The sequence below is a fragment of the Acanthaster planci genome, linkage group LG11, assembly GCF_054643075.1.
Source record: "Acanthaster planci isolate LZ-2023a linkage group LG11, COTS_SCS, whole genome shotgun sequence".
NCBI classification, from domain to species: Eukaryota; Metazoa; Echinodermata; class Asteroidea; order Valvatida; family Acanthasteridae; genus Acanthaster; species Acanthaster planci.
The window spans coordinates 7,460,616-7,477,831 of NC_141787.1; the positions used below are offsets into that span (position 1 = coordinate 7,460,616).

Sequence of the window (17,216 nt, forward strand, 5' to 3'; positions counted from 1 at the left end):
AGCAGACTGTCTTGATTTACCTTTACCCTTCTCTGATTTTTTACTGAAGTTTATCATACGGGACTTTTTTTTACTGAAGTGTTTGTCACAATGTGTTGTTTGCTGATTAATTTTTCCCGAAAAGTTTTATAAGTTTAGTAAGTTCTATTCCCCAGAGCCTTCCTGCGGGGTACACTATTAACCGTGGATTCCAAGTCAGTTTGGTGCTGCTGCGTCAGACATGCAGCCCAGCACCCAATCCTACGCCCGCTGCACCGCCGAGTCCCGGACACCTCCGGCCCACCAGCGACGGGGCCCCGGCGCCCGTCCCGGCCCGGGGGCCCTCCCGCCGCTGGTCCTCCCCGGTCTCCTCCTCCAAGTCCGGTCCGCCCTAGGGCCACTGGGCGCCGGCTGGCCTCCTGCACTCGACCTCCTCCCCCTGCTGCTGGACCCCACTACCCCTGCCTCCATGCCACCCTATTCCTATGAGCTCGAGAACACCCTCCTCCCTATAAATAGGCAAACTTACTCACTCGCCATGCATTCACGTTAGTTTCATAATGGCATGGTGCATGTAATCGTTTTGTACACGTTTTGTTAATTTTGGTTGTTTATTCTGTTGATCTTAAAGCTAGAAACACTGTACAGAAATAGTAGCCTACTTTGATATTTGTACATTTTGATAGGCTAATGACGGGGCAGGGTTGAAATCGGTTAACACTTTCCTGTTGACATTAATCTGGTCACTCACTAATATGCAAGGTGCAGTTCTTTTTCAATCAGCATGAGCCTTACTGATCGTGACATTCATGTGTGTGCCATGAAGATGAGAAGCAACAATATCATTAGCCGTAAGGTTTCCGCACCTGATTTTGTTTCTTCTGCCTTTCAGTATATTTTTCACTATATAAGCACAACTGTGGTAGTTTATAAATGACGCTGTTGTTTTACTGAACTATTTCTCCTATTCATTTTAACAAGGATTAATTTCATTTAATTTGTTTTCTTTCATTGGAAACTGCTGTCAGGTTTTGGAGGATGTGCTTCCACGGAAACAAGCCAGAAGAGAGAGCAACCAGGTCGGAAAGGTTGGAGATAGAACCTTGTGCATAGAAAGTGTGCCAGACCCAGAGTGTACTGTAAGTGCTCGTAGCATGATTCCAGTTGTGTCGGTAAGTCCATCACAATCACTTGCTCCCTTCAACTATTGTTGAACATTCAAGAGGAACAAAATGGGTATTGTTCTTTCAATTGTTCTCTCTAGAAATTTTTTTAAAATAACTTTCATTTTGTTCTTTTACATGTACAGAATGTGGATGCTGCTTGTCAGACTGATCCAGTGAAAATTCTTTGTTGCGATATACGTAAGTATTAAAATGTATTTGAAATGTCTATTTTTGTTATCATATTAATTTATAAATGACATTTTTTCTTCTTATTCGGTTTTATTGTTCTCGTTACAGTTCATGATAAACAACAAATTTACACATTTTTTTTCTGATAGATACCGATGCCGGAATATGAGCTGTTCCCGAAGTCAGCGAAACTGGAATACAATGCAAGCTGCTTGATGATGCAGAAATTGAAGAATTAGAAGAGGAAGAGTTAGAAGAGGAACAAGAGCGTGATGATTCCTCCGACTATGAACCATCCTCATCATCATCTTCGTCATCATCTTCAGAACCTTGTCGCACCCGGTCATTCAAAACGTAAGTACGATAGATGCAGTATATGAAACCAGAAATTATTTTATAAGGTTATAACAGAAACAAAGCGAAATGTTTTTTTAAATTTAAAATTAACCTTCTCTCATCGCAGAGTAGAAACTACTTTTTATTCCTACACTCACCGTGGTATTACCTTGGTTTATCCAAATGCCATTGATCTTTTGTAAACAGAAGGGAAAGAAGTCCACAGACCGTTCCAATATCAACGGATGTTCTTCCTCAAGTTCATCCAAAGTACACTGTTCGAGCGGGAGCTCTTCCAACTTTTTAGGAAGTGTTTCAAGTGCGGTTCACGGAAGATCAGTCTGATGAAACGAACTGTGTGGACTTTCGTTTCTGTTTTTCAGCGATGAGGGGCCTGCAAGTCCAAGGGGACGACCTGGAGTTCCCAACCATGGCTGGGTGCAACACCTGCGGGAAATCTGCTACTCTCTGCAGCTTTCCTGTTTGCTGGTGCCAGCCCATCAAAGGTTCTCCGCATGTTGACCTGTATGGGGGCAGCTTGTATTTCGCTGCGCACTTTTTTCTCCCACCAGAAGAGACACCTCTTGCCATCAGTTGAAGCCGTGTGGACACAACACATCACCGAAGTAAAGCTTTGTCTGAAAGCTGATAGTCAAGCGCTTGTCATCGGCGGGGATGGACGGGAAGATAGTCCAGGCCACTCCGCTAAATATGGGAGCTACTCTGCAATAGAACTCAACGCCAACAAGATTGTTGATATTCAGCTTGTACAGGTGAGTCTTTGTTTCTAAAGAAAGGTAGAGTTGATGTACATGCGATGGTTTTCGATAAATGGTTCTCGACAATTTGTACAAGCAAAAGGATGCATTCATTTCATTAACTTTATTCTGTATATAAAGTCATTTTGAAAGTTGCTTATTTCAATTTGCTGCTGCCGCTGCGCCTTGATTGATAGCCTCAGATTGACTGTTTGTTACTAACATTTAGTACATGTATTTGTTATGTATTCATTTGTTAGTGCAAAGAAGTCAAGAGTAGCTACCACATGGAGCTGGAGGACTTCAAAAGGACAATGGCAACCCTACGTGAAGCTGACCTCACTGTGTGCAAGCTCGTCACTGACCGTCATCGGTCTTCGGCCAAATATGTGCGGGAACATGAGCCAACAAATCTACACATGTATGACGTCTGGCATATAGCAAAAAGGTACCGGTAGTTGAAGATAAAGATTTAAAATTATATCCCAAAATCAATGTTTGTTTTTATGACCCTCATAACCATTTGTCGAGACTACAGAATTTTAACTGATTTCTTGAGAAACACATAGGAAAATATTTATGGCAAGAAATCATTTGAAAGGCCCAAAGTATCTTTGCATTATCTTGGATATAATTTTCTAATGGAACAGTTACTTTCCTTTTTGCAAAAAAGGGATTTCACTTGGCCAAAAAAACGAAAGCCCTAACACGCTGAAGTTTAATTTGTATCATTTATTTTTCTATTTTTCATCAAGGGATCAAGAAGAAGGTCGATAAGTTATCAAAGAGGAAAGGGTTTGAGGGTGTGGCCGAATGGAAGAGGTCCATAAACAATCATGTCTATTGGTGTGCCTCTTCCACCACTGATGAAGAGGATGATCTTCGGGAGGCCAAGTGGGCCTCTTTATGTAACCATATCGTTGGAGTACACCAAGGGCACTGTGCTCTATATACTAAGTGTGACCAAGGCCGACTTGGGAGGCAAAAGATGAAATGGTTGAAGCCAGGTATTAAAAAAAGAATTTACTTTCAGGCTTTCCCTTATGGTTCTTCAATATAGGAGTCATGAAGATTAACTGAAACAAAATGATATTAACGAATCAGGTTCGTGGCTTTATAGGGACAGAGGAAACTACCAAGCTGTACCAAATCCTGGAGAGTACCTCACTGCCGAAAGACATTCGGAAAATGTCTTCCACAGCGCAGACATCCTCCCTGGAGAGCTTCCCCAGCCTCATAAACCAATTTTCTCCCGAGATGAAGGCCTACTCATATGATGGTATAACTTGCAGGTGAATAGAATTAAGGTGTTACTTCAGTTTTGAAATTGACTATTATGTTATTTACTTAGTCTAAATGTTTTGGAGCATTTTGCTTCTCCTGGAAATGTATCCAACTGGACCAATCTTTTGCCATCCCTTTATTTACTTTCAATATGGCCATTCCACATTTACTTCTATAAATTTTTCCTTTTGTTGAAAATCATACACTTGTTGTATTTGTTAAGCTTAACATTGCTGGCCATCACTACAACGAGAATAGTGACAGAAGCCATGGTACCACATCCAAGGGCACTCACGTGTTTCACCTCAGCAAGCCAAAGTTTAAGCCGGGGGAAGCTACGGTGAAACAAATCCAAGAAGCAGCTTCCTTTGGTAGGGGTCTTGCGTTTTTAATTTGTCAAGTTTATTCCACAAAACCCATGGTTTGTAGATTGTAAAATTTCCCCTCAAATCTCCTTTTTTCCGGAAGTACATTTATGCTCTCAACATGACATATTCCTTGCCTTTGAAAAAGAATTTAGATAAGTAAGACTGGAGATTTAAAATTGTATCTTTCAACAGATTTCAGGAAATACAACTTTTTATTTTTCCCCCGTAAAGTGTGACTAAGTAAAGGCGTAAAAAGCCCATGTTAATACATATACGTGTAGGCAAACAAAGGACACTTTTTGAAAATTCCAAAGAAGAGCTGTTGTAATTAAGAATTTCCATATTCAAAATCACTGTATTGTTTGTTCTCCTCAGGGTATGTCAGGACTCTGTTTAAAGAGGCTATCCGACGATGCTGTTTGTTGTACCCAACACTGCTGCTCAGTCTAAACCCCCCACTATGGCAGAGAAATACAGGTTTCCAGAGAAAGATGTTCTGATTGCAAGGTACAGGAGCAGATACAATAAACTTTGAGATTAAAACCCTGCCTGGTGTAGAACTAAAAGGAGTGATCAGAGATAGGATCTTAAACGTAGATTCCTTTAAGTTTTGAGAAATGGCATGTAAATTTGGGTGGTGTTCCATGTGAGTTTGAAAAGAGACATATTCTTGACCAAGTAATTTGGGTGACTTTTTTTCCCTTGTCCCTTTTTGTAACTCGAATACTGATATAAATTTGAAGGCCAGTGAGGCTCTAGATATAAATGACAACTTAAAGTTTCGGTCTCGCCAAAATTAAATGTAACTTGGGTTACCTGGAAATGAAAACCCAAATGAATGGAGTGGATTCTCTGTCATTTCAAATAATTAAAGGGATTGTTTGTTTTGCTTTTGTGCTTGTATTTTGGGGAGCAGATCTGTTGGCGTGACGCAAGAAGGTTAACCCAATACAAGTGGGACATGCATGTCTTTTGTGAGGATTTCTGTTCGAGAATATCAAGTGATTCTGCAGTTGAAAGCAAGCAAAATTGTACTATATGTTTTTTCTTCAATGAAATAAGGAGGCGAGTGTTGCCAGACTGTGCGGCCCCTTGATATGTTTCCCTTGCACCGTCAATAATAAAAATTCACTATACAGATACGACGCGTTTTTTCGATTGAGATCACTAGGCAGAAATGGACCCAAACACGGTTGAGCGAAATAGTGCCGTCTGTTGACTCTCGGAGGAGGTTTGTCTTCGGTTTTTGCACCGGAAATTCAAGATTATGGCCAGTAGATCACTTTTCGTTTCAATTTTATGGGTTTCACCCACGATTTGTTTTTATTCGCCTTTTTCCAAAGATATATCCAAAACAGTAAAACTGTTTGCCTAGCTCTCATTGTCTTTCCAAACAGGCCCGCAATTTCGGGCTTTTTGTGAAAGAAACTACCAGTCCAAAATTTGGGATTTATAAAAATGTTTCTGTGATCCCTCCTGATTATGGCATGTTTTATTGTAAAAATCCCTTGGATTACAGAACATCAAGGAGTTCCCACGCAGAAATACAATCATTTCGCGGGATGCAACCTTAACGGTATCACGCAGGCCCTTTTTCCAGGGGTTGGAGTGAATTGGGAACACCAACAGTTCTGATAAATAGGAAAATAGACTGTTCACTTGTGTGGTGGATTTGATACATGGTTTAGTTATTTAGATACTTTGCCGTGTGATGCAAGCCTCTTTACTTGAAAAATGAGCACTGTTCCTGTCATTTTTATGATATATTTTAATATGTTGACTCGAGTTGTCGTATTTTCAGTTGTGTCAAATGTTGATCCTGACTGTCCCATTCTCTAACCCAATCACCAACACTCACGATATCCTAACCTTAACACCAAGAATATCCCTCACCCTACTGTCCCTAACCATATCCACAAACCTATATATACCCTTAACCCTAACCACCAACCTATATATCACTAAATCCGACCAGAACCCCAATCCTAACCCTTACCCTCCAGATACCCTAACCCTAACCCTTACTCTAACCCTAACCACAACCCTAGCCCTAACCACAAACCTATATATCATTAACCCTAACCACAATCCCAATCCTAACCCTTACCCTACCGGTAACCCTATCTGTAACCCGAAATATATCCCTAACTCCAACCCTATTATCCAACCTCTAAGCATAACCCTAACAACAAACCTATATATCACAAAATCTAACCCTAACCACAATCCCAATCTCAACCCTTACAGAACTCCTAACCCTAACCCTTACCACAAACCTGACCCTAACACTTACCCTAACCCTAACCACAAACCTATATATCACTACATCTAACCCTTACCACAACCCCAATCCTTACCCTTACCCTACCCCTAACCCTTACTCTAACCCTAGCCCTAACCACAAACCTATATATATCAAACCCTAGCCACAACCCCAACCCTAACCCTTACATTATCCCTAACCCCAACCCTAACCCTATCTGTAACTCTATCCCTAACCCCAACCCTATTATACTACCCCTAACCTTAACCCTTAACCCTAACCCTAACAGACCCCGACGAAAAACGCTCTTGCGAGCTAAGGTGCCTCACCGACGCGTTCAAGGGTGGGGCCGAGTCGGTTTTTGCGCCCGAGCCAGAGCGTAACTGGAGATGCGACCTTTCGCGGAACACGAAGTCCGAGGAGGAAATCTTCAGCCGGCGCCCACGTAACGCTACCCGTCCGGCACCCACAGCGGGAGCGACGCCGCCCACTGCCAGATGCCGCCCTTGTGCTGGAAGCCATGGTTCATCCGTGCTAAACAGCTGATCGCACAATTGCATTGGGACCGACTTGGCAACTCCCCGAGAGCCTTCCTGCGGGGTACACTATTAACCGTGGATTTCAAATCAGTTTGGGGCGGTCGCGTCAGATATGCAGCCCAGCAGCCAATCTTCGGACACCGGGGAAGCTTTCGTTCACTCCCCGGTCTTCCCCGGTCTCCTCCTCCAAGTGCGGTCCGCCCGAGGGCCACCGGGCGGCGCCGGCCGGCCCTCCGCGCTCGACCTCCTCTCCCCGCTGCTGGATCCCACCACCCCTGCCTCCCCGCGTGGCGGCGCCCCTCTCCCAGAAGCAGCTCCCGCGGCGGCGACGCTGCCTCCTCCGCGGCACGTCGTCCGACCCGGCCCGCCGGGATCGGCCCGTCTGCGGCGCGGGCAAATCCCTTGGATCGAAAGGTTTAGTTTCAGCAGATCGCAGCGAAGCGGCTGCTCTACTGGGCACGACACCCCGATCCATACCCAAGTCGTCTGCAAGTGATCTGGCGTCCTTCTCGAGAAGGCGGTTCCGCCGGAGCTCCCAGCCCCCGGGCAGGGACTTCGGCGGAGTCGGCGGCGTTGGCCCGGCCCTCCAATGCAAGAGCGGGTTGGCGCTGATGCGGGCCGCTCTCGGGCGGGACGCCGGCGGCGTCGCCGCGCACCGGCAGAGATTTCGACTTAGAGGCATTCGGCCGTAATCTGTCGGGTTGTAGACTTGCACCACAGGCCTCTCCATCGAGCGCCTGAACCAGGTGTCCGAGTCTGCGGTTCCTCTCGTATGTGGCTGTACTGATTTCTTGCAGCTAGAGCTGAGCTTGAGACCACCTTCCCACTTCAGGGAGTGGGGTTAAGGTCCAAAATGCTCCCATTGAAATACACACATTTTGGGCCCAACAGACCCCGACGAGAGACGCCCTCGAGAGCCGGGGTGCGTCGCCGACGCGTTCGCAGGTGGGGACGAGTCGGTTTTCGCGCCCAAGTCGGGTCGAAACCGGTGATCAAATCTTTTGCGGAACACGAAGTCCGAGGAACAAATCTTCAGCGGGCTCCCGCGCAACGCCGCCCGTCCGGCACCCACGGCGGGACCGGCGCCGCCCACTGCGAGACTCTGTCCCCGGGCCGGAGGCCCGGGTCCCTCCCCGCCCGACGGCCCGTCGCACGACGGCATTGGGACCGACTTGGAAACTCGCCGCCCCGGCGCTACTCCCCAAAAGCCCTCCTGCGGGGTATACTGCCAACCCTGGACTTGAAGTCGGTTTGGGGCAGCCCGATCAGACTTGCGGCCCAGCAGCTCATCCCAGGCCGCGGGGCGAGCGCTGGTTCACTCTGCCGTCAGTCCTGGCGGGCCCTATTTCGCCGCAGGTCCTCCCCCGTCTCCCCCTCCTCCGGGTCCGGCCCGCCCGAAGGCCGCCTGCCGGCCGGCCCTCCACAACCCACCCCGCCGCCCCAACCTGCCGCCCCCGCCTCGCTGCGCCGCCTCTCTCCCGGCAGCCGCCTCCTCCCGCCGCCGCCGCCCGTCCTCCGACCCGGCCCGCCAGGATCGGCCCGTCTGCGGCGCGGGCAAATCCCTTGGATCGAAAGGTTTAGTTTCAGCAGATCGCAGCGAAGCAGCTGCTCTACTGGGCACAACACCCCGATCCATACCCAAGTCGCCTGCTAGTGATCTGGCGTCCCTCTCGAGACGGCGGTTCCGCCGGAGCTCCTGGCCCCTGGACAGGGACTGCGGTGGAGTCGGCCCGGCCACCCAATGCAAGAGCGGGCGGGCGCTGATGCGGACCGCCCTTGGGCGGGACGCCGGCGGCGTCGCCGCGCACCGGCAGAGATTTCGACTTGGAGGAATTCAGCCGTAATCTCTCGGGTGGTAGACTTGCACCACCGGCCTCTCCCCGAGCGCCTGAACCAGTGTCCGAATCTGCAGTTCCTCTCGAACTGAGCAGGAATGCCGTGGTGGCGACCTCTCATCTCACGACGGTCTAAACCCAGCTCACATTCCCTATTAATTGGTGAACAATCCAACGCTTCGCGAATTCTGCTTCGCAATGATAGGCAGAGCCCACATCGAAGGATGTGTCCTTCATTCACTAACCGGATGCAACTGCTCTCTCTCTTTCTCTCTTTCTAGGCGCCAGCTATCCTGAGGGAAACTTCGGAGGGATCCAGCTACTAGACGGTTGGATTAGTCTTTCGCCCCTATACCCAAGTCGGACGATTGATTTGCAGGTCAGAATCGCTGCGGACCTCCAACAGAGTTTCCTCTGGCTTGGTCCTGCTCGGGCATAGTTCACTATCTTTCGGGTCCAAGCGTGCCCGCTCTCCCTCCGCCGCAGCCGCGGGGAGCTGGCGTCTGGCGGCTAGGGGGTGCGGGACCGCAAAGGGCACTGCGCCGGCCGCGCTGATTTTCCCGGCCCGATCTGCACGGCCCTCCCGTTTGCTTCTCGACAGCTTCACGTACTCTTGAACTCTCTCTCCACAGTGCTTTTCAACTTTCCCTCACGGTACGGCTCTATCGGTTTCGTGCCGGTATTTAGCCTTGAATGGAGTTTACCACCCGCCTTTTGGTTGCGCTTCAAAACAACCCAACTCCCGGAAGCCCTGGCCGCTTGCCGGACGGCGCCTTCAGGGGCCTGACACCCACCACGGGAGGGAAGGGGCCTCGATGAGAGGGACCTCGGCACGGCTGCGACAGCCGGACCGGACTTCCCTACGCAACAGTTCCCGTGCCCGCTAGGGGCCTGGGATTCGGCGCTGGGCTCTTCCCGCTTCGCTAGCCGCTACTAGGGGAGTCCTGGTTAGTTTCCTTTCCTCCGCTTAGTGATATGCTTAAATCGAGCGGGTCCTCTCGTCCGACCTGAGGTCGATGGGTTTGCAATAGGCCTCGTCTCTATCTCTCTCTCGCACCTCTCGGGGCCCATCCGGCGCCTCGGCGGCTACCAGGAAGGGGTCCCCCCTCCGCGGCCCGTCCGTGCGGGCTCTCTTCTCTCTCTCTCGGCGCTGGGCACCCGCTCCCTCTCCGGCGGTCCACTCGGAGATCTACCACGGGGCCGGGGCACTCGGTCCCCGCTGGCGGGGCCTGCCCTCCCCTTTTTCTCTCTTTGCCTGCCCTGCCTGCCTGGCCTCCTTCCGACGCGCTCCCTCGAGGCAGCCCGTGCCTTTCTTGTTCCGCTCGGGGGGATGGCCGGCGCTCGTGGGTGGGGCGGATACTCAGCGCCGACCTGCCACGCCACGGCAGACTCACCCGGGTTCAAATCCGCCCTCCGCACGGAGAACGCGTCCGGCCGGTGCCCCTGCCGATGATCACTGCGTTTTGCAATTCACACTGATTCTCGGAGCTGGCTGCGTTCTTCATCGCTGCATGAGCCCAGTGATCCACCGTCGAGAATTTTCCCTCGTTTTCGGAAATCCGAAAAAAAACCACCGGCCGTAGCCGGGCCGAGCGGGGACCGGTCGCCCCTCGCAAGGCAGCCCCTTTCCCCAAGGGGGGCCTCTCCGACCGCGTTTTACCGATCCCCCGGACCGTTCGAGGCCGCGTCCCGGGGCCCCCTGGCGAGCGCCGGGAGTTATCCATGTAGGGGGATGCGTTCTAAGGAACCATATCTGATTTAATGAGCCATCCGCAGTTTCGCTTAGTAAACTTTTACTTCTACATGCATGGCTTAATCTTTGAGGCAGTCTTAGACTACTGGCAGGATCAACAAGGTACCCCTTGGGGCCGGGGCCCGCCACCTCGGGCCCTCCGGACTGCTCGGCCGCGCCACGGCTGCCGGGCCGTTGCGCCGGAGTCCTGCGCCTCTCTGCTCTCGCTCGGCACCCGGCCTCCGCTGGAATGCCGCACGCCGCCGATCCCTCGCCCTCTCTGGCCCGGGCCGCACTTCCTCTCCTTCCCCGGGCGCGCGGGCGGCTGCTGGAATGCCGCCCGTCGGCCCAGTGCACCGGCCTCCTCTCGCCTCGATTCCAGAGGGGGCAGCCGGACTGGCCGAGCTGAGATCCCTCCGTCTGGGAGATCCCAGTCGGTCGGGGATCCTGCCTGCCGCCGCCAGGGCTGCGGCCCGGCGGGACCGCGGGGCACCGCCCGCCGCCTGTTCTGCGTTCGTGCCTGCCACTCTCCGAGGGGCCCTGGCTCCCCTCTCCCTCGCTCTCTCTCGCTCGCTCTTCCGCAGCGGGCCGTGTTGCCGCTCCAGCCCCTCCTGAAGGCTCGCAGCCACGCACCACCGCACCTCCCGTCCCGGGGTCCGGCCGAACTGCGCCCCTGGGGATGGCCTTTCCGACACCTCTGAGCAAGGATTGGTGGGCCGGCCGACGCTCTTATGTGCATGAATGGTCGGCAGGCCGCGCCGAAAAACGCCGTTGACGGAGTGCCCAGAGGGCCTCCCTCGGGGCGGCGGGCCGCCACTTTTTTTTCCGAACCTACCGTCCCGGGGCTCTCCAGTAGGGCCAGACGCGGCCCGGGAGCGACTTTCTGACACCTCTTTGCAAGGCCTGGTGGGCCGGCCGACGCTCTTCTGGGCTGAAGGGGTCGGCCGGCTGCGCTGAAAACGCCGTTGACGGAGCGCCCGGAGGGCCTCCCGGCGGGGCGGCGAGCCGCTACTTTCGTCCAGCCGCTCCGGAGCGGGGCTTGTCCAGACCCCAGGGGGAATCGCTCCGGAGGCTTGGGCTCCACCGTGTAGGAATTGCTGTATCGTATGGACAATATATGGCTGTACTGATTTCCTGGCAGCTGGAGCTGAGCTCGAGACCACCCTCCCCCCTATAAATAGGCAAACCAGGGAGTGGGGGTTAAGGTCCAAAATGCTCTCATTGAAATACGCACGTTTTGGGCCCAACCTGTCATGGGGCAAAGCCCTCTCAGAGGCCTTAGGTGGGATAGCGAGCCGATGGACGGCAGGCCGGAGACGCCCTGCCCGCTTTCCGCGGGCAACCCCGGACATCCGAACCTCTTGGACCAGGTTTTCCGAGGAAGGCGATTCACCGCGCCGCACCACCCGCCTGCCGGCCTGGAGCCGTTTTTGCCCGGGGAAGCGTGTCGGAAATGCACGGCTTTAGGGGGACGGCGTGCGGCTGCGGCGGTTTTTCCCCCAGGACTGCAATTCGCCGCGCCACACCACCAGTCCCCACTGGTCCGGAGCCGGGCATGTCCAGACCCGAGGGGGAATCGCTCCAGAGCCTTGGGCTCCACCGTGTGGAAATGGCAATATTGTATGGACAATATATGGCTGTACTGATTTCTGGCAGCTGGAGCTGAGCTTGAGACCATCTTCCCCCCTATAAATAGGCAAACCAGGGAGTGGGGGTTAAGGTCCAAAATGCTGTCATTGAAAAAGGCACGTTTTGGGCCCAACAGACCCTGACGAGAGACGCTCTCGAGAGCCGGAGATCCGGCCTTTCGCCCGACGGCCCGTCGCACGACGGCATTGGGACCGACCTGGCAACTCGCCACCCCGGCGCTACTCCCCCAGAGCCCTCCAGCTGGGTTTATTGCCAACCCTGGATTTCAAGTCAGTTTGCGGCGGCCCCTCAGACTTGCGGCCCAGCAGCTCATCCCGGGCCGCTGGGCGAGCGCCGGTTCACTCCGCCGTCAGTCCCGGCGGGCCCTCCTCCGGCTGTGCCTGCTCCTCCTCCGCCGCCAGTCCTGCCCAGTCTCCTCCTCCTCAGGGTTCGGCCCGCCTGAAGGCCGCCGGTTGGCCGGCCCTCCTCGCTATGAACGCTTGGCTGCCACAAGCCAGTTATCCCCGTGGTAACTTTTCTGACACCTCTTGCATCAAACTCCGAAGCTCAAAAGGATCGGTAGGCCACGCTTTGACAGTTTGTATTCATACTGAAAATCAAAATCAAACGAGCTTTTGCCCTTTTGCTCCGCGAGGGGTTTTCTGTTCTCGCTGAGCTCGCCTTAGGACACCTGCGTTACCCTTTGACAGATGTACCTCCCCAGTCAAACTCCCCGCCTGACGCTGTCGCCAGAGCGGGTGGCGGCCGGCGGCGCCGTGAGGCGGCCGGCCGCGTAGCACCCGAAGACTGGGCCCGCGTGGGGCCCGCTCCCCGCCTCACCGGCTAAGTAAAGAAATGACGAGAGTAGTGGTATTTCACCGTCGGGCCGGGGCCCTCCCACCTATCCTACACCCCCGTGTCTCTTCACAAGGTCAGACTAGAGTCAAGTTCAACAGGGTCTTCTTTCCCCGCTGATTCTGCCAAACCCGTTCCCTTGGCTGTGGTTTCGCTAGAGAGTAGATAGGGACAGTGGGAATCTCGTTAATCCATTCATGCGCGTCACTAATTAGATGACGAGGCATTTGGCTAGTTACTTACGCCGTTTACACGCGCTTCGCTGAATCTCTTTACTTTGACATTCAGAGCACTGAGCAGAAATCACATCGCCTCAGCGCCCCGGCTGCGGACGTCGCGATGCTCTATTTCAATTAGACAGTCGGATTCCCTGGTCCGTACCAGTTCTGAGCCGGCTGTTGGGCGCCGGCCAAAGCGACCGCAGCGAAGCAGCCGCGCAGCAAGGAATGTCGACGAGGCGGGTCCCACGCCGGTCCAGGCTTGGGAGCCAGCGCGCCGGCCTGACGGGGTCCCCCGCCCGGCGCCAGGGTCCGCGGGCGCCGCGCGCCGTGACCCGCCCGCCGCTCTCGACCGGCGGTCGCACCCCTTTGACGGGGTAGGCGGCGGAGGGGACGGAGGGGGGCTTGCCCGCGGGCCGGCGGGGGGAGGGAGGGCCGCCGCTCGGTCATGGCGCGGACATGGGGCGCCGCGACCCGCTTCCAGCCCCGGCCCGACCGACCCAGCCCTCAGAGCTAATCCTTCTCACGAAGATATGGATCCGGGTTGCCGAATTCCCTTACCTAAATTGTTCTATCGACCAGAGGCTGTTCACCTTGGAGACCGGCTGCAGCTTTGGGTACTACCCGAGGCGACGGTCCACGCACTCCCCCGCATTTTCAAGGGTCGGCTGGAGCTCGCAAGACGCCGCTGGAGACGCGGCGCTCTGCGGGGGCGCAGCCCCTAGCTCCGGACAAGCCAATTTCAGGGATCCCGCCCCTTACCAAGAAAAGAAAACTCTTCCCGGGGCCAAGGCCGGCGTCTGCGGGCTCGCTTCGCAGTTCGGACCGCCGTGGAGGACGAAGGGCTCCCCATGCGGGTTCAGAAATATTGACCCGATTCCCTTTCGCACGGGGGGCGAGGCCCCGGCCCTGCGAGGAGGAGGGCGCCCGTCTCCGCTCGGGGAGGATTTTCCCTGAGGCTTAGGATCGACTGACCCATGTACAACTGCTGTTCACATGGAACCCTTCTCCGCCACTCAACCCTCGAGGATCTCACTCGAATATTTGCTACTACAATCAAGATCTGCGCCCACGGCGGCTCCACGCGGCCCCGCGGCCCCGCGGCCCCGCGGCCTCGCAGCCGGTGCTTCGACGCGCACCGCGGCGGCCGTCCTACTCGTCGGGGCGTACCACCAGGGCGGCGGTCCCCCTCGCTCTCTGCCCCGACGTCCGGGTGTGGGCAGCACGCTCAGCGCCATCCAGTTTCAGGGCTAGTTGATTCGGCAGGTGAGTTGTTTCACACTCCTTGGCGGATTCCGACTTCCATGGCCACCGTCCTGCTGTCTGTATCAACCAACGCCTTTTCTGGGCTCTGATGAGCGTCGGCCGCAAGGCAGCGCCCTAACCCGGCGTTTGGTTCATCCTGCAGCGCCAGTCCTGCTTACTAAGAATGGCCCACTTGGCGCCCGTGCATTGAGGGCCCGGCCCCGAGCCGGCGGGTCGGGCCCCGCATCAATTTTGAGTTTGAGAATCGGTTGAGGTGATTTCAGTCCCAAGGTCTCTAATCATTCGCTTACCGGATGCAACTGCTCTCTCTCTCTCTCTCTCTTTCCCGGGCGCCAGCTATCCTGAGGAAACGTCGGAGGGAACAAGCAACTAAACGGTTCGATTAGTCTTTCGCCGCTATACCCAAGTCGGACGATCGATTTGCAGGTCAGAATCGCTGCGGACCTCCACCAGAGTTTCCTCTGGCTTGGTCCTGCTCGGGCATAGTTCACCATCTTTTCCTCAGCCGCACCCCCGGGGGGGTGGCAGCAGGGCGGCAGTGCACCAGGGGCGCCCCCGGGCCCCGCCAGCCGGCTAGGGGGATGCGGGGCCGCGGCGGACACCGCGCCGGCCGCGCTGAATCTCCCCGGCCCGATTTGCGCAGCCCTCCCGCTTGCTTCTCGACGGCTTCACGTACTCTTGAAATCTCTTCAGAGTGCTTTTCAACTTTCCCTCACGGTACTTAGCCTTGGATGGAGTTTACCACCCGCCTTTGTGCTGAGCTAAAAAACAACCCGACTCCTGGAAGCCCTGTTCACCGGCCGGACGGCGCTTGCAGGGGCCTGACACCCGCCACGGGAGGGAAGGGGGCCTCGATGAGAGGGACCTCGGCACCGCCGCGACAGCCGGACCGGACTTCCCTACGCCACAGTTCCCGTGGGCCCGCTAGGGGCCCGGGGATTTCGCGCTGGGCTCTTCCCGCTTCGCTAGCCGCTACTGGGGGAGTCCTGGTTAGTTTCCTTTCCTCCGCTTAGTGATATGCTTAAATGGAGTGGGTCTTCTTGCCCGACCTGAGGTCGATGGGTTCGCAATAGGCCTCTGCCTCTCTCTCTCTCTCACCTATCGGAGGCCTGCCCGGCGCCTTGGCGGCTGCCAGGAAGGGGGCCCCTCCGCAGCCCGTCCGCGCAGGCTCTCTTCTCTCTCTCTCGGCGCTGGGCCCCCGCTCCCTCTCCGGCAGTCCACTAGGAGATCTGAAACGGGGCTTGCAGCACTCCGTCCCCACTGGCGGGGCTGGGCGTCCCCTTTTTCTCTTTTGGCCTGCCCTGCCTGCCTGCATGCCTGGCCTCCTTCCGGCGCGCTCTGTCGAGGCCGCCCAGACCCAGAGTGTACTGCGAGTGCTAGTGGCATGATTCCAGTTGTGTCGGTAAGTCCATCACAATCACTTGCTCCCTTCAACTATTGTTGAACATTCAAGAGGAACAAATGGGTATTGTTCTTTCAATTTTTCTCTCTGGAAATATTTTTAAAATAACCTTCATTTTGTTCTTTTACATGTACAGAATGTGGATGCTGCTTGTCAGACTGATCCAGTGAAAATTCTTTGTTGCGATATACGTAAGTATCAAAATGCATTTGAAATGTCTATTTTTGTTATCATATTAATTTATAAATGACATTTTTTTCTTCTTAATCGGTTCTCTTGTTCTCGTCACAGTTCATGATAAACAACAAATTTATACAATTTATCTGATAGATACCGATGCCAGAATACAAGCTGTTCCCGAAGTCAGCGAAACTGGAATACAATGCAAGCTGCTTGATGATGCAGAGGTCGAGGAGGTACAAGACAATGAAGTTGAAGAATTAGAAGAGGAAGAGTTAGAAGAGGAACAAGAGCGTGATGATTCCTCCGACTATGAACCATCCTCATCATCATCTTCGTCATCATCTTCAGAACCTTGTCGCACCCGGTCATTCAAAAAGTAAGTACGATAGATGCTGTATATGAAATGAGAATTCATTTTATAACGTTACAACAGAAACAAAGCGAAATGTTTTTATTTAAAATTAACCTTCTCTCATCGCAGAGTAGAAAATACTTTTCATTCCTACACTCACTGTGGTATCACCTTGGTTTATCCAAATGCCATTGATCTTTTGTAAACAGAAGGGGGAAAAGTCCATGGACCGTTCCAATATCACCGGATGTTCTTCCTCAAGATCATGCAAAGTACACTGAGTTCGAGGGGGAGCTCTTTTAACTTTTCAGGAAGTGTTTCAAGTGCGGTTCACGGAAGACCAGTCTGATAAAACGAACTGTGGGGACTTTCGTTTCTGTTTTTCAGCGATGAGGGGCCTGCAAGTCCAAGGGAACGACCTGGAGTTCCCAGCCATGGCTGGGTGCAACACCTGCAGGAAATCTGCTGCTCTCTGCAGCTTTCCTGTTTGCTGGTGCCAGCCCAGCAAAGGTTCTCCGCATGTTGACCTGTATGGGGGCAGCTTGTATTTCGCTCCCACCAGAAGAGACACCTATTGCCATCAGTTGAAGCGGTGTGGACACAACACATCACCGAAGTAAAGCTTCGTCTGAAAGCTGATAGTTAAGCGCTAGTCATCGGCGGGGATGGACGGGCAGATAGTCCAAGCCACTCCGCTAAATATGGGAGCTACACTGCAACAGAACTCAACGCCAATAAGATTGTTGATATTCAGCTTGTACAGGTGAGTCTTTGTTTCGAAAGAAAGGTAGAGTTGATGTACATGCGATGGTTTCCGGTAAATGGTTCTCGACAATTTGTACGAGCAAGAGGATGCTTTCAT

General features: G+C 53.6%; 1 protein-coding gene and 3 pseudogenes across 1 annotated transcript; 1 reads left to right on the forward strand and 3 right to left on the reverse strand.

The window, feature by feature from the left end:
• The first annotated feature begins 220 nt into the window (after window positions 1-220).
• On the forward strand, window positions 221-8,726 carry LOC147797348 (uncharacterized). Its single transcript, XM_087143512.1, has 9 exons — window positions 221-527; window positions 1,008-1,067; window positions 2,061-2,443; window positions 2,689-2,872; window positions 3,181-3,435; window positions 3,549-3,720; window positions 7,400-7,570; window positions 8,239-8,409; window positions 8,558-8,726. Exons 1-9 carry the CDS (start codon window positions 221-223, stop codon window positions 8,724-8,726), a joined length of 1,872 nt encoding a protein of 623 aa, XP_086999638.1.
• LOC147797349 (large subunit ribosomal RNA) lies at window positions 8,437-9,733 on the reverse strand (annotated as a pseudogene).
• A 374-nt stretch (window positions 9,734-10,107) lies between these two features.
• LOC147797350 (5.8S ribosomal RNA) lies at window positions 10,108-10,257 on the reverse strand (annotated as a pseudogene).
• A 3,470-nt stretch (window positions 10,258-13,727) lies between these two features.
• Window positions 13,728-15,452, reverse strand: LOC147797351 (large subunit ribosomal RNA; annotated as a pseudogene).
• Between the last annotated feature and the right edge of the window lie 1,764 nt (window positions 15,453-17,216).

Coding starts and splice junctions, on each gene's coding strand:
- LOC147797348 (XM_087143512.1), top strand. CDS start 221: ATGCAGCCCAGCACCCAATCCTACGCCCGCTGCACCGCCGAGTCCCGG. Junction 2,873..3,180: donor TGACGTCTGGCATATAGCAA/AAAGGTACCGGT, acceptor CTATTTTTCATC/AAGGGATCAAGAAGAAGGTC. Junction 3,436..3,548: donor GATGAAATGGTTGAAGCCAG/GTATTAAAAAAA, acceptor GTGGCTTTATAG/GGACAGAGGAAACTACCAAG.